Below are 24,503 nucleotides of genomic sequence, written 5' to 3'. Positions count from 1 at the left end.
GTTGGTTTTGAGGGCGATTTGATACTCAAAGATGATACCCCTGTTTTTAAGAAGGCGTACGAGGTACCTTTAAGGTTGAGAGATAAGGTTGTCGAGCTTCGCCGGTGGTAGTGGTGATCAAAAAAGATAAAGGAATAAGACTTGTGATAGACTGTAAAGTCTCAATCAATAAATTAATAATCCCTAATAAATACCCACTACCATTACCACAAGATTTGTTTGCTGCACTTTCTGGCTCTAAAGTTTTCTGCTCTTTGGATCTTGCTGGAGCATATTCCCAGCTTTTGATCCAAAAAGTTCATGGTTATCAATACCATTAAAGGCCTCTACGTTTATAACCGGTTGCCGCAAGGCGCATCGTCGAGTGCCGCAATATTCCAGAAAGTGATGGATCAGGTGTTGAAAGGGTTAGAAAATGTATTCTGTTATTTGGACGACGTTCTTATTGCCGATAAGGATTTTGATGACTGCAGAAAGAAACTTTTTTTGGTCCTAGAGAGGCTTGCTAGGGTCAATATAAAAGTGAACTTTAAAATATGCAAGTTTTTTGTTGATAATTTGCCCTACCTTGGTCATGTTTTGACCGATGCAGGTCTTCTTCCATGCCCAGATAAAGTACAGACTATTCGCGAAGCTCGCGCTCCGCAAAATGTTACTGAACTTAAGGCTTTTTTAGGTTTAATTACCTATTATTCGAAATTCATTCCAAATTTGTCCACCCGGATTAGAGTTCTTTATGGACTTTTGAAAAAGAACGTTCGGTTCGATTGGAATGCTGATTGTGACTTGGTTTTTAATCAATGCAAACAGTTTTTATTGAAACCAAACCCTCTAGAGTACTTTGACCCTGACAAACCTGTGGTTGTGGTAACAGACGCTTGTAATTATGGCCTTGGGGGAGTAATTGCCCACGTAGTTGATGGAGAAGAGAAACCTATCTCTTTCACTTCATTTTCTCTAAATGACGCACAGAAAAAGTACCCCATTCTTCATCTGGAGGCGCTGGCTGTCGTTAGTACGGTGAAAAAGTTTCACAAATTCCTGTATGGGAAGAGTTTTACAATCTTCACCGACCACAAGCCACTGATTGGAATCTTTGGAAAAGAAGGAAGGAATTCTCTTTCAGTCACACGACTTCAGCGCTATGTAATAGATCTTTCAATCTATGACTATGATATAGTCTACAGACCGTCAGCAAAAATGGGAAACGCGGACTTTTGTTCCCGATTTCCTATTTCTCAGGAAGTTCCTAAGGAGCTAGACCGAGATTACATCAAAAGCCTAAACTTTACTGGAGACTTTCCGTTAAACTATAAGGCGATAGCCACTGAAACGGAAAAAGATGAGTTTCTTTTGAAGATTATGGAGTATTTACGGAAAGGTTGGCCGAACCGCTTGGAGAATCAATTCCAGGACGTTTACTCGCATCTCCAGGGCCTTGAAATAGTGGACGGCTGCTTGCTCTTCAAAGATAGAGTCGTGATTCCGGATTGCATGAAGAGAGAGGTTTTGAAGTTGCTTCATAGAAATCATTCCGGGATGCATAAGATTAAGCAACTCGCCAGACGGACCGTGTATTGGTTCGGAATGAATGGAGATATTGAGCAGTTTGTCCGATCTTGTCGAGTATGCCAGGAAACTACTGCTTTGTCTAACCTTTCAGCCGCATACATGCTGATTTTTTCTTTTTTGAGAAAAAGGTGTTCTTGGTGATTGTAGATAGCTACACCAAATGGGTCGAGGTTGAGCAGATGAAAACCGGAACTGACAGTAAAAAGGTGATCAAAGTTTTCCTCAGCGTTTTTTATAGGTTTGGTTTACCGGACGTGCTAGTCACGGACGGAGGTCCGCCGTTTAATTCTGAGCACTTTGTCAACTTTTTTAAGGGACAGGGTGTAGTTGTCATGAAAAGTCCAGCTTATCATCCGGAAAGCAGCGGCCAGGCAGAGCGAATGGTGCGCTTAGTTAAGGATGTCCTGAAAAAGTTCCTGCTCGACCCAGAAACCAGGAAATTGGATATGGAAGAACAAATTACATATTTTCTTATGAATTACAGGAACATTTGCTTAGCTTCTGACAATGCCTTTCCCTCTGAACGCCTTCTCTCCTACAGACCAAAAACAACGTTGGATTTAATTAACCCGACGCACAGTTTTAAGTACAATTTGACAGAACCAGATAATGGTGACCAGCGTGCATGTTCTTCTAAAACTGACAAAACTCATGACCTGTTAACTAACTTGCGTAATGGAGATTTAGTATTTTACAAAAACCCAAACAAAACTGACATTAGACAATGGCTGCCTGCAAAATATCTAATGCACATCTCTCCCAACGTTTTACAGATTTCACTGAGCGGCCGGATCGTTTCGGCGCATAAACGCCAGCTAAAGATCCCTCAAGACTCTCGTCGCCCACATGCCCGTCGTTTTGTTTTGAATGGAGAGAGTCCGACACAGCCCTCAACAGAGCCAAGCAACAACATTGAGTCACGCAACAGCAACAAACGAAAAAGAGATGAGGAAGACTTGACTGAGGATTCCGATTCAGACTTTTACGGCTTCGCTGCCGACTCCTTTTTATTCGAGGAGTTTTTCCGGTTGGATCGGCAATCCTATCAGAATGTTAAATCGTTGGACCCTGCAACGGCCTCTAATCAGCAGGCTATCGAAGCTTTCCCTGAGGATGTTCGACCCACTTCAAGTGCTACAGTGAATAGGCATAGTAAGAGAAAGAACAAGAAGCGAAGATTACAAGATTTTGTTTATTACTGAGTTCATTCAGTTTTCGATTGCTTGAGCATTAATTTTTAAAAATCGTTTGTTGACATTTTGAGCATTAAATTTCAATTTGTGAATTTGATCTTGCATTCTGAAAGTTGTAAAATATCAAGTAAGGTTGAAAATGAATTTGATTATGCGTTTATAAGACTGTAGCATGTTTCTACTTTAGGGGGAAGGAGCTGTAATGGCATGAGCCATGCGGTAAAACCGCTGAACCCGCTGGAAGGGTTCTCAGCCTTAAGCTGAGTACACTGAGTGTAAAGTAGGGTCTTGTGAGGAAATTATCAGAAGAATAAACAGTTGTTATTTTACTGCGAACTGAAACACACGTCTTTGCCAGTTAATACCGAAAGTCTTTAAACCCGGTTTTCCATATATTACAAAATTATATCGGAATGCATTCACCATTAGTTTACAATTTCTGAAAAAATGTTGTGTTATGGATTTTTACGCAACTCAAAACAATTGCGTAATGAGAAAGCGTTGCGTAATGAATTATTACAGCACTGGTTTCGGTTAGGTAATGACTATTCCCGCACTGCATACTTCAGTGCAGGAAAGTAGGCCGTTTCATGACAGATTGGCGTGATGAAAAACAGCCTATTACGATGAGAAATTGCAAAAAACATAATGATTTTTCTAATTCAATAAACATAACTTAACATAACAGTTTGTCTTCTAAGCCCAAGCGTCAAATTTTTGAAGATCGCAGTAAGCTGCGCGCGCGAACGGGTGTTTTTAAAATTGATCTGTCACGTTTTTATCATCTCCGAAAATAATTAAACTCGGCTAGTGAAACGGCTGGTGCAGTTTTCGAAAAAAAAAGTGTCTTCTTCTGAAATATTTGAGCATAGGTCGAGCTTTTCTCGTTATCGCGGTGATTATAACTTTTAATAGGAGAAAAAAACGAAAATGCTGGTGGTGCTGCTCCGAAATCCAGCTTTTTACGCTAGCTATAAAACTGTAGGGGGTGATTTGACTATGACATTTGTTGGCAACCGATTTTATAGTTAGGTCTTAGTAGACCATGCTCTTCGATTGTTGATTGCAATGTCAAATATTTTCACTGGGTTTGTTTTGCAGCTGTGTTTTTATATTACAAAACTCACCTAGTTTTTACGAACTTCTTTCTATTTATTTTAGGCATCGACACGAGAAAAGCGTTCCTGACCTAATTATTTAAGATAAAGAAATTCGAGAGGACAGCATTTTGTGCATCGTTATTGGCTCTATACTCTGATTAACACAATCAACAAACATAATCCAACCTCGGCCGTTATATTTTTGATAACCTTCCGGAAACTTCACGGAAGAGGAGATACATTAAAAGTTACATGGATATTTTCAAAGTGGTCTGAGATGTTCTAATATAGATCTCCGTCCAGGTCTATGTCATTCACACATGCTGTTACTTTTGGGTTTATTCTGCGAGTGGGATGAGAAACTCGGTCTCGTATAGCGAGGTGACTATTCCAGACCCGAGTGAGGTGACTCGCCGTGTAAACCAAATGTGGGGTACAGTCTATCTACCTATTGGATCACTTGGGTGTTAAAAAAAATGTTTCATTCCTTTGTATTCAAAAAAGGCTCAGTAACTGCCGGGGAAGGTAGGGTTGAAGGTCTGTTCTATAAACGAGAATAGCTCCGAACTCCATAAATTCATTCAAAGGTCGTCCAAGGTACGCCTTGCAGAAAAATAAAAAAAAAAAATATTAGTATTTGATCACTGGAGCACTGCCAAACAAACTAAATTCGTTGTAAAGTTCGTAACATTCATTCACGTTGTTTAGTTCTCAAAATAACCTATCGAGAATTAACAGGCACCAGTCCATGGCTGCTTATCATAAATCTAAAATGGCAAAAAATAGTATTAAACTGTATTATACGCAGAAAATTCGGAATAAAACTTTCAGATTTTTGTTACCTGAATGAGGGATTTTTTTGACGTTCGTTTGCATAAACATGAAAATTTTTCAGCAACGCAAAGCTTGCTTAGATTTAACCATAAAAACATTATAGTGTAGACAAGGAACGTCAAAAAGGGGTAATTCAAAGTTTATGGCAAGCTAGCGTAAAAAGCTGGATAGGACATGAAAATTTCTAACCCGTGTGTTTTTGTCTCGTGTTACTTATCTGCGGTTTGGTGAAATTCGGCTGATGGTTCCTAAACTTTCCAGTCCAGAAATTTTAATATTTGATAAAGTAGTGATCGACACAAATTTAAATGGATAGAGCAAAACGGATCCTAAATGTTGAGACAACCGTGGTGTGCATTGCATTTGTTAATCGCAGAGTTAATTGAAGAGACCGTGAATCGTTCTGTGCTGTTTGAAGGAAATTGTTGTAACATGTGTGGAACGAGGAATTTGAAAAATCTTCTCCAATCTGTTATGAGTTCTCGAAATTCGAAAAAAATGAATATCAGCGTTTAGTGTTAACAAAAGTGACATTCCACGAGTAAAAAGAAAACGTTGCTTCGTTTTCAAAAATCAAAGGCCTACTACGATTGAAAATGTGTGTTAAACGCGTTCCAAACAACCATGACGCATGGATAAAAGTAAAATGCTGCTAAATATGTGTAATATTCAACCAGAATAAAATTGGACACGAAACACAGGAGCGAGTTAAGGATAATTACGGAAACGAGTAGTCTTTTGAGTGAAGAGATCAGTTGACACTAAAGCTGACTGAAATTGGTGAGATTGTTCCGTGTCATTTTATGTTTCCATTGTATTATTATTACATCACGTCATAGATTGCTATAAAATATGAGGGAGGTCAGAATTAGTTTTCTTATCGTTTCAGAGAGCGAGCCTAGGCTCTAGAGCCAGGACATACGGAAGAAATACCTGTGTCCCATCCCAGGGAAGGATTACAAACAACAATGGAGCGCGCATTAACTTTCCTAGCAACGCCACTCCCACCGGTTTTGCCTATCTCCCTAAATGGAACAGTTGGTACGGTTGTGCCCGTTTCTTCCTTTAAAATACAGTGAAACCTCCATGAGTCGATATTGAAGGGACTATCGACTCATGGAAATATCGAGTCATGGAACAACAATCCTTTGGAAAGCTGCTTCTAGGGACCATCATAGTAACCATGAAATTTTGTTTTTAGTATGGTTCCATGAGTCGATATCGAGTCATGGAACATCGACTCATGGAGGTATCACTGTATTTCAAAATTATCCCTCTATCATGTTATTCATTCGTGAATAATCCGATCGCCGTTTATTTTTGAATTACCTTCAAACCCCAAGTCTGCACAGTGGGCCTGGCCGTTTTAATATTTATATCATATCATTGATATGCTGTAAATAATAATGCTGACAACAGGCATCAAAATTATCAGATAGACGATGATACTATCATCTATCTGATAGACAACGGATACTATCAGTTTAGCCAGATGATACTATCACTTCTTGTCTATCTCTGATAGTATCACTGAGAGAACGGTTTCTATCAGAGATAGAGGATAGAGGGATAGTATCCCTATCCAAAAAATTTCTCATGATGATACTATCAGTACAACATCTCTCAATTGATAATGATAGAGGTTCTATCTCTATCAATTGATAATATTATAGAATATAAATTGTTGGACTATGGGCATAGAAAATTAACTAAATATCATATTTAGCGGCTTCAAGAGTGTAAGAATTGTTGGAAACCCATGCAATATGGGTATTTTCGGAACGGGCACGATGAGGGAATGACAGAAATCGATGTCCGACGCCATTTTGAAATCCAAGATGGCGGCCTCCAGATAAGTAAAATCATTGAAAACACATGCAATATGGGTATTTTCAGAACAGGCACGATGAGGGGATGACAGAAATCGATGTCCGACGCCATTTTGAAATCCAAGATGGCGGCCTCCGGATTAGTGAAATCATTGGAAACCCATGCAATATGGGTATTTTCGGAACGGGCGCGAAGAGGGGATGACGAAAACCGATGTCCGACGCCATTTTGAAATCCAAGATGGCGGCCTCCGGATTACGAAAATCAATGAAAACCCATGCAATATGGGTATTTTCGGAACGGGCGCGATGAGGGGATGATGGCAATCGATGTTTGACGCCATTTTGAAATCCAAGATGGCAGCCTCCGGATTAGTGAAATCATTTCCATTGATTTTATTAATCCGGAAACCGCCATCTTGGAATTCAAAATGGCGTCGGACATCGATTTTCGTCATCCCCTCATCGTGCCCGTTCCGAAAATACCCATATTGCATGGGTTTCCAATGATTTCACTAATCCGGAGGCAGCCATCTTGGATTTCAAAATGGCGTCGGACATCGATTTTCGTCATCCTCTCATCGTGCCCGTTCCGAAAATACCCATATTGCATGGGTTTACAATGATTTTATCAATCCGGAGGCCGCCATCTTGGATTTCAAAATGGCGTCCGACATCGATTTCCGTCATCCCCTCATCGTGCCCGTTCCTTAAATACCCATATTTCATGGGTTACCTATGATTTTATTAATCCAAAGGCCGCCATCTTGCAATTCAAAATGGCGTCGGACATCGATTTTCGTCATCCCCTCATCGTGCCCGTTCCGAAAATACCCATATTGCATGGGTTTACAATGATTTTATCAATCTGGAGGCCGCCATCTTGGATTTCAAAATGGCGTCGGACATCGATTTCTGTCATCCCCTCGTCGCGCCCGTTCCGAAATACCTATATTGCATGGGTTTACAATGATTTCACTAATCCGGAGGCCGCCATCTTGGATTTCAAAATGGCGTCGGACATCGATTTCTGTCATCCCCTCATCGTGCCTGTTCCGAAAATACCCATATTGCATGTGTTTTCAATGATTTTACTTATCTGGAGGCCGCCATCTTGGATTTCAAAATGGCGTCGGACATCGATTTCTGTCATCCCCTCGTCGCGCCCGTTCCGAAATACCTATATTGCATGGGTTTACAATGATTTCACTAATCCGGAAACCGCCATCTTGGAATTCAAAATGGCGTCGGACATCGATTTTCGTCATCCCCTCATCGTGCCCGTTCCGAAAATACCCATATTGCATGGGTTTCCAATGATTTCACTAATCCGGAGGCAGCCATCTTGGATTTCAAAATGGCGTCGGACATCGATTTTCGTCATCCTCTCATCGTGCCCGTTCCGAAAATACCCATATTTCATGGGTTACCTATGATTTTATTAATCCAAAGGCCGCCATCTTGCAATTCAAAATGGCGTCGGACATCGATTTTCGTCATCCCCTCATCGTGCCCGTTCCGAAAATACCCATATTGCATGGGTTTCCATTGATTTTATTAATCCGGAAACCGCCATCTTGGATTTCAAAATGGCGTCGGACATCGATTTTCGTCATCCCCTCATCGTGCCCGTTCCGAAAATACCCATATTGCATGGGTTTACAATGATTTTATCAATCTGGAGGCCGCCATCTTGGATTTCAAAATGGCGTCGGACATCGATTTCTGTCATCCCCTCGTCGCGCCCGTTCCGAAATACCTATATTGCATGGGTTTACAATGATTTCACTAATCCGGAGGCCGCCATCTTGGATTTCAAAATGGCGTCGGACATCGATTTCTGTCATCCCCTCATCGTGCCTGTTCCGAAAATACCCATATTGCATGTGTTTTCAATGATTTTACTTATCTGGAGGCCGCCATCTTGGATTTCAAAATGGCGTCGGACATCGATTTCTGTCATCCCCTCGTCGCGCCCGTTCCGAAATACCTATATTGCATGGGTTTACAATGATTTTATCAATCCGGAGGCCGCCATCTTGGATTTCAAAATGGCGTCCGACATCGATTTCCGTCATCCCCTCATCGTGCCCGTTCCGAAAATACCCATATTTCATGGATTTCCAATGATTTCACTAATCCGGAGGCCGCCATCTTGGAATTCAAAATGGCGTCGGACATCGATTTTCGCCATCCCCTCGTCGCGCCCGTTCCGAAAATACCCATGAGAACATACATTGAGTTATTTCTATTAGCTTTTTCCCATTATGCGCAAGATTTTGGTTTCGTTATTTTTGTTTCAATGATATAGGATAGATAGGGATAGCTATGGAAATCTGCTGATAGTATATTTTTCCCCAAAGATAGATGATAAAGATAGGCTTGATCCATCAGTGATGAAAAAAGCTGATAGTATCTCCATCCGTCTTTCAATTGATAGAGATAATAAAGTCTATCTTCTATCCATCATTTTTCAAGAAGTGATAGTATCCCTATCACTACCCATAGGGATAGTATCATTTGATAGTATCAAAAGATAGACGTGATAATGATAAATGATAGGGATACATTTGATGTCTGCGTGACAAGAGAATACCGGAAGAAATTTTGGCATTTCCAGGTTTCCACTTAGAATAGAATAAGCCCAAGCGTCAAATTTTACAATGGCGGAGTTGGTGGCCTAATGGCTATCGCTTCTGCTGGCAAATTTGACAATATTGGATCAATTGAAAATGGCTCTTCAAAATTATGTTCTGTTCTCGCATAACTTCTGATCTCGCCCTAAAAGCCATTGGTAACCATGTGTGTAGCTCATTGTTTCTGAGCAATTGAATGTATTTTCATGTTATTTAACAACGCTATAGGGAAGAAAAGATCATTATCTACCTGTCCGTGGTGTTGGTTTGGGTGCTTATTCTTTCATTTTCTCAGAAACAACGAGCTACACACGTGGTTACCAATGGCTTTTAGGGCGTTATCTCAGAGTATGCGAGTGTTCATAGTATGGTATCTTATATAAAATGATTTACTACAATCAAAAGGGCACACAGAAACAGCTGAAATCAATTGGAATATACAAACACTATAATGTTTATCGAAACAAAATATTGACTAAGCATTCATTTGTATTTTTTAAAGAAATATGGATGGAAAGTTCCCCTAGAAATAATTGAAAAATGATATAGGACAGTGATGCTCAACATGCGGCCCACTAGTCGCTTGAGCCAGAGTTGCATTTGAACGCGTTCAGTTTGCGTTCTAGTTCAAATGTTTGAACGAGCGATCAAGTAGGCTTGAACATTGATCAGTTCAGTAGTTTATTTGAGCTTTAAGCTTCATTGTGCATTTGAATTGAACGGGCCGTCCATGAGCAGGTGCAGAATCTTGCACGAGAGTTCAATGTTTGCTGCGTTCTAGTGCAAAATTGGCTCGCGTTCAGTTTGAAATGCATCACTGGCTTGAGTACCCCAAGATACCTAACTGTGGCTCACAATTTCATAGAATACACAAATAAGCTTCTCATCACTTCAATTTAAAATGAGTTTGAGAAGTTGAGCTTGCATATTATATATCAACCATATAAATCTAACAGATATTCGCAGAATCCCGCTATGAAACCCTTAAATCCCGATAGGAATCTTCAGGTGTCCGTTAAGAATCTACAGGAATCCGTTAACAGTCTGAAGTGGTTCGCTAGAAATTGACTGGATCTTGCCTAGAAGTTGTGTGGGTTTATGAATATAGTTCTCTGCATCATAAACGAACCGACAATATCCTACTTCATATGAATACCTTGACCGTTCATGCACAGCCCTATCCAACTCTACAATATGCAATCGACCAGTCACTCAACCCTGCATCAGCCCACCCGATCGCACAACACGAAGCATCCTCCTCTTTCGTATTCAGGCAGTGGCAGAGGTAAGACGTGTGTCCCGCTATCCCGGACAAGTTCGGAGGCAAAATGGCTGGAGTCTGGCAGCGAAACCCGCACAGAAGTAATATAGGAATTGACGTCTATCCAAGAGCTTGCTAGGATTCTTAAGGACATTGCTCAGAATTTTAGGATTCCGCTGCGATATTGCTTCTAAGACTACCAACAGCAACATCCATATTTCGTTGTAAACTTATTCAGAATCCTCAAGGTTTTGCTAGAAATGTTCAGAATATAAGTAAAAAATCACAACATTCCGCTAGAAACTTACAGGACGTCTGATGCCTTAAAATTTACTCGGAATCGAGAGATTTTGCACAGCGTCTCAAGCAAATAATTATATCTCTTAAGGATTCCGCAAGAAACCTTTAATGCCCAATAGGAATACCCAATAAGTCTACCACACGCTTAAATTACCTTATTATAGCATAGCATAGCATAGCATAGACTGACTGTACATGTCAATGGTTGCTACTCCGTGATTGATCGGAACTGGTAAGAATTGCACTACGATCCAAATGAATAAGGGATGGGAGTTTCCGCTTACTCTCGAAGTGCAATTTTAGCAGATCTAATATTATTGATCAATAACGGCGCCGGCCAAGTCCTAACTGTCAGTTGGGATGGGGAAGGAATGTTAGGGTGTAATGATTGTTGCTTCTAGAGACCGAGAATACCTCTGCATTTCCACAATCACCACGGGAAGGGTGTTTATTAGTGAGGGAGTAAAAGATCTGGGAGTCACCTCTGGTCGATGATGCTATCCATGGACAAGGGGGAAATATACGACTTATATTTAAAGCTAGTTTTGTATTTTTGTCTCGAGAAGTTTTTGGTAGAAGCTTTAAAAAATACGCCAACATCTATAATGTCGAACAATTCAAAAGATGTTTTTATTAATGACGAAAACTGAAAATTACATGTATATATCTCGCATAATCTGGGATAACGCCCTAAAAGCCATTGGCAACCACGTGTGCAGCTCGCTGTTTCTGAGCAAATGAATGTACAAACATCCAAACCAATACCACTGGCAGGTAGATAATGATCCTTTCTTCACCATAGAGTTGTTAAAAAACGTGACATTCCATTCAAATCCTCAGAAACAACAAGCCACACACATGGCTACCAACGTCATTCAGGGCGAGAACACAAGTTATGCAAGATATTTTAAATTATATGAAACAGGAATATTGCCGACACTTGTAGTGACGAACTATACATAGTTTGTTTGAAAATTACATATAAGTATTACTGTGCATTTTGTCTCGATGTGGTAGAAGTTTAAAAAAAATACGTCAACATTCACAATGTCGAACAATTCAAAAGATAAATTTTAATAATGTCAAAAAGAGAAAAAATATATGTATATTGAAATTGTATTAGACAAAAGCATAATGCCGACACTTACAGTGACGAACCATACAAAGTTTGTTTAAATATTACTTAAAAGTTACGCTTTCAAGAAAAAATGTGTTATCACTGAACACAAAACTGACACTGACAGCAAAACTTCTTGGCGTTCCGAAAACAAACCGTCTTGCTTGTGCCTTCCCAAATACCTACCCAGCAAGAGGCTCTAAAACAGAAAAAAAAAATCTTCGGCGACGAAACCACGCCGAAACCGTGAGCAAAACCTATTTGACGACGCAAAACCGAACCGTCCTGCTTGGGCTTCACGAAGCACTACCCAGCAAGACGCTCCAAAACAGGAAAAAAAAAACTCCGGCGACGAAAATACGCGCGAAACCGTGAGCAAAATCTATCGGACGACGCAAAACCGAACTCTCTATCACACGCTTAAATTACCTTGTTGAAATTAAACTGTGTTTGCATGTGTCATGATGGCAAAACAGCGTATAGAAACAGTTGATGGGTCATTTATTATTCCTGGTATTGTCAAAGAAATTTTATAGAAAGCTAAGAGACACGAAGTTTTGCTTGGTTCACTTATATTGTTATGGATACTGTTACATACGTTATGCATTAAATTCCACAATAAAAGGACCAGTGAGCTGAAGAGGCGAGAAGAAATTCAAAACTCACAGACTTTTTGATGCTCTTATATCGATGCTTATGCTTTGTTCAAAAGAGCTCCAAATTCGAAGAAGACCCTACCGGCATACTCAAGGTGGCTGGTCATTAGCCTGGGACACAATTATATGAAATATTTAGATTCTCGCTCCAGTCCACTTTTTGGATAGCTTTTAGGCCCAATAACATTTCAACAGCGGCAAGCATTTGTGTTTTGGATTCCATATTGCGCTCACTACACTTCCACTAAATAAATCTTTCATTCACTTTCCTTAAAGGAACACATTTCCACCGCAACACTCAAAATTATTATGGCGGTGGTTTTCACTTGCTGCGAATCGACGCCGCCGCCGCACACTGAGGCATGCCTGTGTTTATAGTCTAAAATATCCAACTTTTTTTTCTGTTGCATTAATTTTCAGTGCGGAAAGGTTGGGCAAAGCATGTAAACTTGAAACTCATACGTTGTTTGTTTTTCGATTCTCTCAAATTACAGGAGCCATCTCTACGAAGCATAAAATCATACCGAGAGTTTATCAATTTGGACCACCCAAAATAATTGAAAAGCTCCACAGTGCGATGCGTCGGGACGCGTCTATCGTGTGTGCACAATCGTTGAGCGCAGTGATGTCAGAGTTGCTATCTGTAAAATCATAGCATTTAATGTGAATTGATCACAAAAATAATTGAAATATGATTAAATCAGTGATCTTGTGATGGAAAACTATTTGCAAAATGATAAGTTTTAATAATATGCAGCAAATGTTCCGAAAACAAGCATATAACAATTGCTAGAAAAATCTGTCATCAACCACCTGGCAACACCGTCATCTCTTGCAAACATAAACCGTTGCGATAAATCCAATATGAAACAGAGGAATTCCGTTGCCGTTCATTGAATTATAATGTTTTCTTTTGATATGTACGATTGAAGAGTTGATTTTGATTTCCAATACTCGTCAATCTACTAAATTTCCCATGTGTTTACATAAAAATATGCTTAACACAAATGTTATATTTTTTGTTTGTTTGTTTTGAAAATGTACATAGAAAGGCGACACTACTACTATTACATCAATGATGATTCTAATGATTCTTTGAGTTACACGCCGCTTCACCTTGGCCGCACGGCACGTCATCATAATCACCCTATCCATTTGAAGATGCAAATCCCAAGAACCACTCCATATATCGATGCGAAAAATGTATCAATATGATTCTATATATGTAGTGCTCAACCCAACACATTTTCAGCTTCATCGGTTAACTAAAACTCGAGATTTGCTTCCACAAAGTTTCGATGATAATTGTTAGAGTGAGACAAGAGATAGGGAGCTTAAGCGTTACGGCTTATACGAAAATTTAAAATATTCATACTAAAAGTTACGGATGGGGGAGGGGGTTGAAAATTGAAAATTTTAGCGTTACGTGATAAATGGACGCTGCCCAACGTTCCATCAATCTCTATGAGTAGATACTCATAGATATAAATAGAGTTCCAACACCTTTCTCAGATACTCACGCTAACCCGTGGCATCGAACTTTAATTTTATTTGAATCATGACTGCATTGATGACATCTGCTTGCTGTTTGCTTCCAACATCATCAATCATTAAAAAGCAAAGCTACTATGTTCAATATTGAACATGTCAGCAATTGCGCCATTTGGCAGCAGCTCTAGATGCCGTGAAATTAGGAACGTCGTCCTTTCGAAGATTTTTTTGCAATTTATCTGTAAATCGGAAATGAAAATGATGTACTACTATAATGCCCATAAAAGGCTAAGGAACAGTACAACGGTTGAAATTTTAAAATTGGGCATGGGTTTGAGAATCTCGTAGAACAACAACTTTAGATAAATGTATGTTGCTCCGGTACTCTCATGAACGAAAATCAATTTTATTAGGTCAAAACCATCTCCATTGGGATCTGATGTTCACAAAAGTTGTAGAGTATTACAAATACGTTCAGCTAGTGTATTGGTTTTGATTTTCGTTTTTCCAAATTCTCGTTAGAATTGTTAGAAGCCAAAAAACACAAGTTTGACTTGAGGCACCTCCTAATCTTCTCCGAATTGGATGAAACTTTGTCTGGAAGTTTGTTTTGGCATTGCAAATAGGTATGGACGGTGACTGGTTGAATCCCAGACATTTCAATTTTTGTAAAATGGTCTAATAACCAGCCCACTTGAGTATGCCGGTAGATGATACAGCTAATAAAAATAATTTTCTAGCGGGTTTCGGTGGATTCTTACCGGACATCTGAAGATTCTTATCGGGTTCTCGGGGTTTCCAAGCGGGATCATGCGAATTTCTGTTGAATTCATATGGTCAACATACAAGCTCAAATTCTAAAACACAATAAATGATAATTTCAAGTTGAAGTGATGAGAAATTTATTTGTGTATCTTACAAAATTCAATTTTTCATCCATATTGCTATGTAAAATACTACAAGGCTTAGTCAATATTCTACATCTAATTTTTGTCAAGCTTGACGCATTAGGAGATAAACTGATCTGTTATATACATTGTTTTATAAATATCATTCAGTTCTGCAACACCTAGAACTTGTCTTTGTATAAACTTTGAATGAAATGTATTGTGTGCACGTAAATCTTATGAAACATAATTATATGATGTCACAATTTATATGATGGGTCTATAGATTTATAGCATAACCCTATCCTACAGAAATCCTCTTCTAAATGGACCGTTTGAATGTTTGGCCATCATTTGGTCCCATAATGGTGTAGCGGTCCTGCCGACCGAAAGAAGCATTCCCCTCCCCGTATCGAATAATTCGAAAGATCAATGATCACCATTGATCTAAGAAAGAACCCTTTTATTTTTTCGATGATGTTCCACGCAAGTTAGTGGATTTCATCAGATGTGGGTTTTCACTAGGTTAACTAGAAACAAGCGATGTAAGCAGAAGACAAGAACCTTACTGCTTGTTGCTCGTTAACGTGCTCCAATGCCGGAGAATGTTTTTGTTTTAATTTTGTTTGTGTGTCAACAGCGCTGACTGAACGCCCCAACAAGGTCTCGGTCACATGGCTGCACTAACCGAGCCACAGCGACGCTCGTTTTGGCTTTTCTCTTTCCTCTCTTTATTTTCAGATTGGGAGATTGAGTTCCCCGCGGGAGCGCGATAAAACACCCCAATCGCTGGCGGCGAGCCCGCAGTTCTGACGGTTCGTTACAGGAGGTGTGGCGTTCGGGTTAAACCTACTTTTTGTATTCGACATTTTCGTTCAAAGTTCAGTGGGCATTTTCTGTCAAAAAATTGACGAGCAGGTCATTCCGGGTCGAGATTGTTTGATAGTGAGATAAGGTGGATAAAGTATATTTCGGCATATTGGTGGAACCACCCACATAAGCGATCAGAATCGAGGGAAAAGTGAAAGTGTCTCCATCGATTCCTTAAGAACGATTCTAAGGGCGGAAAGCTAGTGAATTGTGATGACTTTTAGTGTGCCTAATAATAAATAAAATTGTGGAGAAGAAAAAAAAGATTGTTCAATAATTCGAAAACCAGTGTCGAGTGCCCCGGTACGTTACAATGGTGATGTTACAATGTCCAAATAATATAGTTGAAACCAAACTATGAACCATTTTGATCATCCCGGGAATCGGGATAAAAATCTAAGTTTGTCCCGGGAAATCCCAGGATTTATCAAATCAAAACAAATGCTAGTTGAAATGGAAGTACAAATTTAACAATACATTGTATTTTTGTTTTTCAATTAAATAAATAGATAATGAAACTTTCCAAGATAATATCTTAATTATAGCAAAGCACATTTTATATAAGACTTTCTTATTCTGATGAAGTAATTAAACAAAAATCAAATCTTAGCTTGACTAATTACAGGTTTGCTACGGATTTTTTTTATAAATTCGTTATAACACTTATGAATGGAAGTATATCAAAAACTTAAGTCACAATTTTAAAGCAATTTGCTTCAAATATTTGAAAACTCATAAAAACTTTAGAACAAAAAAAACGATTAAACATCATTGAAGGTATTGTAGATCATGCCAAAAGTTTATCACTGAAAATTATTGACTGAACTTAAGGTATACTTTCAAATTTGCTATCTCAGCATAGGCTTATAAAAACGGCTGATGCTTAAAAGAAAAGCATTAAAACTTTGCAACTAGACAAATTAAACATGCGTTTCTTACTAAATTGGTCTTTATGAAAATAATTACTCGTTTATGCTCTTTTTCAAAAATCCCTGTTTGTGGATGACACAGGCCTCTCCGCCAATGGACGAAGCCTGCGTGTCATCTGTAGTCGATTGCATAAAAGTTTGGATATTTTTTCTTTATACTTGCAGAAATGGAAGATTTCTCCTAATGCTTCCAAATCTCAACTAATTATATTTCCACATAAACCAAAAGCTCTTTATTTGAAACTTTCAAGTAGACATGTTGTCACGATGAGAGGGGTTCCAATAAATTGGTCGGATGAAGTTAAGTATCTAGGGTTCATGCTAGATACAAATTCAACTTTCAAAAATCACATTAAGGGCATTCAAGCCTAATGTAACAAATATGTAAAATGTCTTTATTCTCTTATTGATAGAAAAACGAAACTTTGTCTTAAGAACAACCTTTTGATCTTCAAACAAATTTTCAGAACAGCCATGTTGTATGCTGTACCAATATGGACTAGCTTTCGCAATACCTGGAAGAGAGCTCTGCAGAGGGTTCAAAATAAAATTTTGAAAATTACTCTGATGATCCCTCCCTGGTATAGTACTAAAGAGTTACATAGTTCCAATCTGAGAGAGAGGAGCCAGCTCATTGACAGATGTTTTGTCTTCTTTGTTTTAGTCTTCTTCATTCATGTGAAAAATAATTCAAACTGAATGGTTTCAATCAAGTCAGCATGTGCATTTTCCATCCGATTTGTTTTCGTTTTTATGTTCAAACTCTTAGTGGCGCTAATAAAACGAGTTTTGTTCGCGAAACGTTGAATTGCGGTGGCAAATATTTCCAACAAATTCTTTTGTTTCTGTGTGTTACGGTGCGTTCATAATGCGATGCCAAGTCAGATTATGTGGTAGGAAATGGAAAACACACCCAAATATTTCTTTTCATCGTTTTCCAACTGATCCATTGTTGCGCGCTCGGTGGATTGATTTTTGTGAAGTGAAAACAAACTGGAAGGTTACAGAGTCAATGAGAATATGCAGTGTATGTATGGCTATTTCATTTAGTAGAGACGGGAATCAACATGGTGATAATGTTTCACAGGTTCATTTTGAAGAAACCGCTTACGATGAAAAGAAAAAATTGAGAAAACATCAAGTTTCCACCGTAACTTGGTGCTGATTTGCTTTAATACAATGGAGATTCGCTTGTTGGAACTTTGCTATATGTCATAACTCGATGGTTGGAAAAAAAATCAACTATAAACCTCTCAAATGTAAGAAGTAGATGTCAAACTGACTTTGTGTGTACTTCCTATGTCCCATTGAAGTCTCCATATGTATATGAGCGTTCCGTGACGATATGCTCTCCATACGCGTGAGGCTGGAATATTTTCACCAACTGTCACTCGACCCAATTAACGGGTTAGATTCGCTACTTGGAAGGCAGTCGTGTTCCAAAGAGAGAATCTCCGCTGTATTTAAAACTTCATGAATAAATCGTTTCAATTTCAATTATTCACTTTCTTAGAATTGTCGAATTGATATAACCCCAATTTGTTGAATTTGAAAATATTGGAAGAGGTTAAAGAACAAATTGCCTAAGGCACACTTGACTCAAATTTCGTTGTAGGTTCAGAAATTAGAAAAAGCGCTACAATAGGCTCACTTGTTCGTAAAGTAGCTTAAATGATATTAAATACAAAAATTCGTTTTTCCGAAGATATTTTTTTACAACACCAAGATAAAAGGTTTTCAGATGCTGAAAACATAACGCCGCTGGCATTATAATTCTATTCTATCGGTTTACATAATGTTTGAATAATTTAAATAATTTTATCACATTGAAAGCAGAAATAGTAAGAAAAAATGCTTATTTAAACGTTTCTTTTTCAATGCATACGGTGATATGTAGTGTCGTGAAAACATTAATGTAGATGTTTCTTAGATTTTCAAATTTGTGGAGAGCGCGAGCTATGAAATGGAAGAAAGAAGCACTTTTGTTTAAAAGCAAATTTTCTAGCAATTAACCGTGGCAACTGGCAAAGTGAAGCAAGTTAAAAGGTGGTCGGATGAGACAATTGTGGAAGGTCTGCGAATGCGGTTTGCGTGCGGATCTGGATACGAGCAGATATCGAAGTTACTTTACTTTGTTCTGCCTAGCATCCGTACTTTAGTGCGAAGAATTCAGGAAGTGCACTTTGATACCGGTAAACTATATTATAGGTTAGGGGTTTTCACATAGCTCTTCAATGATATTTCATAAGATTTTGGGTTTACAAATACAAATAGCTTCGACATTTTTTCTCTTCTTAAATTACTTCTCAGTCTTTTGTATTTCCAAACTTTCGACTTTAACCTTCTGTGTTTCCGACGTTTTGTCTTTCGTTTTCTAGTCATAGATTAATGATTTTGGTTTAAAAACTGCTAATATTCATACCCTACACATTCTCCTTTAAATATGAAATACCTTATATGATTAAAGGTCTTTGCTAGGTAAAATTTCCAATTACAAAAATATCGATTATGTTCGTTGAAAAATATATGGAAACTTTTGATTTATAGCCTATGTCATGATGGCCCTTTCAATTGAATGTTGTTCTTTACCTAACATGTTTTCTACATCACGTGTAAGAGGTTCTTAAGTTTAAAGCAGCTCTCATGAATTTAAAAGAACTCGATTGTGGCATTGTGTTGGATGTGATGAGTTTGGATGAGGCAAACGAGTTCTGCCCAAACAGTGAAAAATATTTCGGAAAGACGACTATGCTTCCAAGTGATAATCTGGCGACGCACGGCCTTGTTTTCATGATTGTTGGTATATATTCTAGATGGAAACAAGTAATTGCCTATGAATTCACTGGAAATTCGATTCCTTCAGGCCTGTTGAAAGATGCAGTGGATAATATTATAGTGAACGTTGAATCAATTGGCATGAAAGTGCGATTTGTTACATCAGATTGTGGTTCAAGTAATAAAGCAATGTGGCAGAATTTCGGAATCAGCACCAAAAAAGAAACCGCTTTGAAAAACTGGTCCTTACCCTATCCTGTTGCTCAAGATCGCACGCTTGAATTTATTCCTGATCTCGTACATTTATTCAAAAGTATTGTAAATGATTGGATTTCTAACAAATATTTCAAAGTTCCATCGTGGTATGTTGAACTAAAAAATCTACCTTCGGACATTGTTTCAAGAGAGCATTTGAAGGTTCTAGTAGCGGAAGAAGCCAATCAGGCCGTAAAACTGGCGTATAGAGAAAAATGTTGATAAAATGAAGGTCAGCAATTCCACGAGGTACTGTAGCTATACTGTCGCGGCAGCCAATCAGGTAACAACTAGTGATCCTTTATAGAGAGATAAGCGGAAGTAAAATGGAATGATTTGGCAACAGACCAGCAGTGCTGATTTTGCTCGGCGTCGAGAATAATATTGTAACACGGACATGACTTCCTCATTGCCATAAAGAGTATTTTGTTTCGTTATAGATCTTTGAGCTACATATCAAAACTAATAAACAGCCGAAAAAATCAAAAACTAAAAATCGCATTGACAAAAATTCAAAAAAGTAAAACATTTCATTTTGTTGCTTCATGCAAAATTATGTTTACCGAAATAATTTCAAGCGGATTACATTACTTCTCAATAAAAGTTCAAAACAAACATAACGCATGTTCGTTTGGCTCACACTCTGACAGCTCTCGCTGCTCGATTGGCTCACACTTTGACAGAAATGTCAGCTTCCGCGAATCTCTCTTATAAAGGATTTCTAGTAACAACGATTTAAGAACAACGGCGGCCTTTCTAGAAGATCTTTCGAAATGGTACGATCTTATGACGAGCAGATCAATAGACTCCCCAAGTAACAATTTCAGTGCTTTTTGATCTTAGATGTTATTTATGGAGGTTTTATTAGAGATGTATCCATTCCTAACAGATTTAATAAAGCATTGCAAAGTGCCAAACGTTCTTTTCGGTAAAACCCACTTTAAAATGCTTTGTAGATATCTACAAGAGCTTCTGTTAAAACTTATTTGCTGGCCACATTTTTTGATAATAAATTGTGTTTTGAAGGAGCTGTGTAGTGTCTATTAAAACCTATACTTAAAACCTCATCTTGCTTGTCTTGTCAAGGATGATCATCCCTTGATCCAAGTAACAAGAGTAAATATGCAGCGGACATCGATCATCTCAATATGATGGTAAAGCTTGTGACCGGTTTGAAGGTAAGCTCCAGAAAATATCAATGGATTGCTTCAATAGAATATTGACGAATAAAAATTGGGTTATGTTTCGGAAAAATTTGAAATCGAAAACACACTTATTTTTAAGTTAAAAATAATGAAAGTTATTCTAGTTATCATTGAATGACAAATGATGTAAGTGATGGAATAACTCAAAATTGTGTCCTTGAAGATGTATTGAACAAAAAATGTAATAATACATATTAAAGGACACGAAAACGATGGAACTGATATTTACATTTCCAGAATCAGACACGCACATATTTAAAATTCGACACAAATTTACATCAATCAGCTGGCTTTTTTATGTGCATCCCAAAAGACGTAAATCACATGACATTTTGTTAGTTTGTAAACTAATTCTGACATGATGTCGTAAAATTTATCAAGAATCTAATAAAAAGCATTTTTCCTACATTTTCATCACAAACAAAGTTGTCTAGGAAGCGCCAATTTTGAGTTATCAATACCGATTTTACTAAATTTAACCTCACTTTTATTCGTCAATAATATTTGCGTATACGTTTTTTTAATACCCATTTCAATACATCTTTTTGTGATGTAATGTATACAATTACTCAAACAACTGTGATTCATCATTGTTATGCTTATAAGATAATAGCACTGTATATGAACTCAATACCAACCGCAAATATTTTACTAAAATACATAACTTTGTTTTCTAACTCATAGGTTGGTGTCGAAGGCCACTGAAAACATTGGCAATCCACCACTGCAATGGCCACAACTGCAATTTTGAGATTACAAGAAGATCTTTTGAATGAAGGGTACAGTTCAGCGTTAACATCAGTGTTTATTCAAGATTGTCTTGAGAGCCTCTTCGGCGTTGTTCGACTGAAGCAACGTCGCCCGACCCCATTGCAATTTAAAAATCATTTCCAAACAATTGCGCTATCTCAATATATGCAACCAATCAAGAATTCATCATACGACACGGATGACCAAGACTATCTCGTAGGATTCATGGAGTATTTGAATGTTAAAAAGCGAAATGAGACTACTGAATCTAATATGAGAGAAGAAATTGACGCTGTAAATTCAAGCGATGTTCTCGACTTGTCAAACACTGATACATCAGCGGTAGCTAAAATGTATTTGTCTACCAGAAACAATTCTGAAGCTAATGCACTGTATCATGTGTCTGGATATGTTTTGGGTAGTATCAATAGAACAAGTAGTACATGCTCCGGATGTATCAATCAATGTGTGTCATCAGTGCCATTCGATAAAAAGTATGGAAGATATACAGAACTTCTGGCTAAAGCTTGTCAAAAACCGTTTGTTTTCGTCACACGAAATGTTTTTGAGTTCTTCGTTTGAATGGAAAATAAGATAACATTTTCTTTGAAAGCCATGTACAGTTGACCAAACCTGATATTCTCATGCTTCAGAACAGCTTGAAGACTTTGCCACTGAAGGTTCCAAATTGTCATGGTTTGAAAAACAAAATGATCAAAAGATTCATAAGATTGAAAGCAAGCTCAAATCGTTCCAAGAAAATACGAAAGCGTAAATATGATAATCGAAGTATGTTTAACTGACATCCTCTTCATTCGGAATTGTTCATTGAAATCAAGTAGTGGTAAGTATGCTTCGATGATATAAAATTTCTTCAACTGAGTAATTTTAGTATCCGTTTCAGACTAGAAGTAACAGTGAAACGATATTCTCGTTACTTAGCCAGAAACCCATAATTGATTTTTTATAAGCATTTACTTGTACCCAAATAATAATAAATGAATAATAAACTCACTCAATAATCATTTCAATGGTAAACAACATCTTGGAAAAAAAATCCGCACACAAATTTTCTTGAAAGTGTGCACCTCACAATACTCCCCATACTTCATTCAGCTAAGAGGTCCGGTTTTCAGTGACAGTTCGTGACAGGTTTCGCTGACTTTTGGGGGATCGCAATCGAAGCCAGCTGTCTCCTCTCTTTCAGGTTCCAATCAGGGAGGGATAAACCAATACAAAATTTCTGTACGTCATAGTGAGCCGGGATTTCGCTGTCACGAACTGTCACTGTGAGCCCAGATCTCGAACATTGGACTAACATGGAAAAAGCGCGTAACTGATTAAAAACACATTTTCGCATTTCATCAAAAGTGACAAAAATCGAAAATCAATTTATGCATATAATGCAATTAATGTCACGTGAGCACCTTTAAATCTGATTGAATATAAAGCATTGAAAAACGCATCGTTCTACTTTTTCCAATGAAAATGAATACTTAGTGCATAGAAAACTGTGGCCCGTTTTCTATGTTTGTCGAGAAAGATCGAAAGTACACAATAAAAGAAAACTAGCAATTTTCCCCAAGCCTGCCTTGATTGTTGTTGGCAAGCTGGAGTTATCTTGCAGTTCAAACAAACGTTGTTCTATATTTCGTGTGTAGTATCTGTGCCTCCCTCCCAGGTTCCAATATTTCAACATTGAATATTATGTTGAAATATTGGAACAAATGACAAATAAAATGAATAATTTAAGTAAGTTCTATTGCCATGATAAATGCGTTGTATATTTAGGTTAAGTCTGGATAGGAAAAGAGAAAAGTGGTGAATAAAATACACAATAGCTTATTCATAATGTATGCTTGGATTCTAGACATTACACACTAAGCTCTTACGGTGAATTTCACCGTAATCTCAACAGCTAACAAACACCGTAATTCCGTCGAAATTTTACGGATTCCGGTGATTTTTCACGGAATACTGTAAAAATTTACCATACTCCGTTAATTTATTTCACCGAACTGTTCAGCTGTTGAGATTTTACAGGAATCCGTAAAATAATTTAAGTGTGTACATTATTTAAATTCAAAGACTATTGTCAGCGTCATTTAGACGATTATTGCAATACTCACTGTATGAAGTCGAAATCGATGGTCGAATGTTCCGCCTGGATGAGTGCCCAAACCGCCCACAGGAAGTGCGACGCCAGGGCAAACTGATTGACTTGCACGTACAACCGCTGCACGTCACTATCGGTGCACTCACCCTCGCCGTTGAATTCCTCCAGATATACTCGCAACCATCGCAGTTGGAAATCCTTCGCCGGGTACCGGTCATAGTCGATTTCATCAATTCCTGACGGGTGAGAGTGAGAGAGACTTCAATGCTGGTTCAATCGGTAGATAAAAATAAGATAAATCAAACCTGCAAACTCCGTAAAGTGATTGCCGATATCGAAAGCCTGGTGGTTGTATGCGGCGTACTCGTAGTCGATGAACGTGACTTGGTCTCGATCGGCACTGTAAATGACATTCCCAAGCAGAAGATCGTTGTGGCAGAACACGGTCGGGCTGTTGAGCTGCTTTAACCGTTTGTACAGTTCGTCAAAGTCACGTCTCAGTTCATCCGTCTTGGGGAAGATTTGCGATATCCTAGAAGAAGTACAAACAAACACAAATCCTTCAAATAACATAGGAAGCTACGATTCACAACTCCAACCCGTCAAGGTCGCACGTCAATTCGCGCCTAATGGCTTGAATCGTCAGCGTTTAGAATTGCGCATTGCAAGCAGGCCATGCAACGCGATGCGCAAAAACTCGCCTACTGCGATGCGTGAGCCTAAGCGC

The 24,503-nt window shown here is 38.3% G+C and overlaps 1 protein-coding gene across 1 annotated transcript in view; it reads right to left on the bottom strand.

Moving 5' to 3' along the window:
- LOC5572377 (ethanolamine kinase) overlaps positions 1 to 24,503 on the bottom strand; it is a 46,757-nt gene that overhangs the window by 3,820 nt on the left and 18,434 nt on the right. The window contains exons 3-4 of the mRNA XM_001660284.2: positions 24,082 to 24,308; positions 23,790 to 24,012 (exon numbers count right to left, since the gene is read on the bottom strand). Of these exons, the coding sequence (XP_001660334.1) occupies positions 23,790 to 24,012; positions 24,082 to 24,308 (450 nt within the window). The remainder of the gene's footprint in view (positions 1 to 23,789; positions 24,013 to 24,081; positions 24,309 to 24,503) is intronic.

Source organism: Aedes aegypti, chromosome 1 (genome assembly GCF_002204515.2).
Source record: "Aedes aegypti strain LVP_AGWG chromosome 1, AaegL5.0 Primary Assembly, whole genome shotgun sequence".
Classification (NCBI taxonomy): domain Eukaryota; kingdom Metazoa; phylum Arthropoda; class Insecta; order Diptera; family Culicidae; genus Aedes; species Aedes aegypti.
Note: the sequence above shows the minus strand (reverse complement) of the source record. Positions and strands in the feature narration are given on the sequence as shown.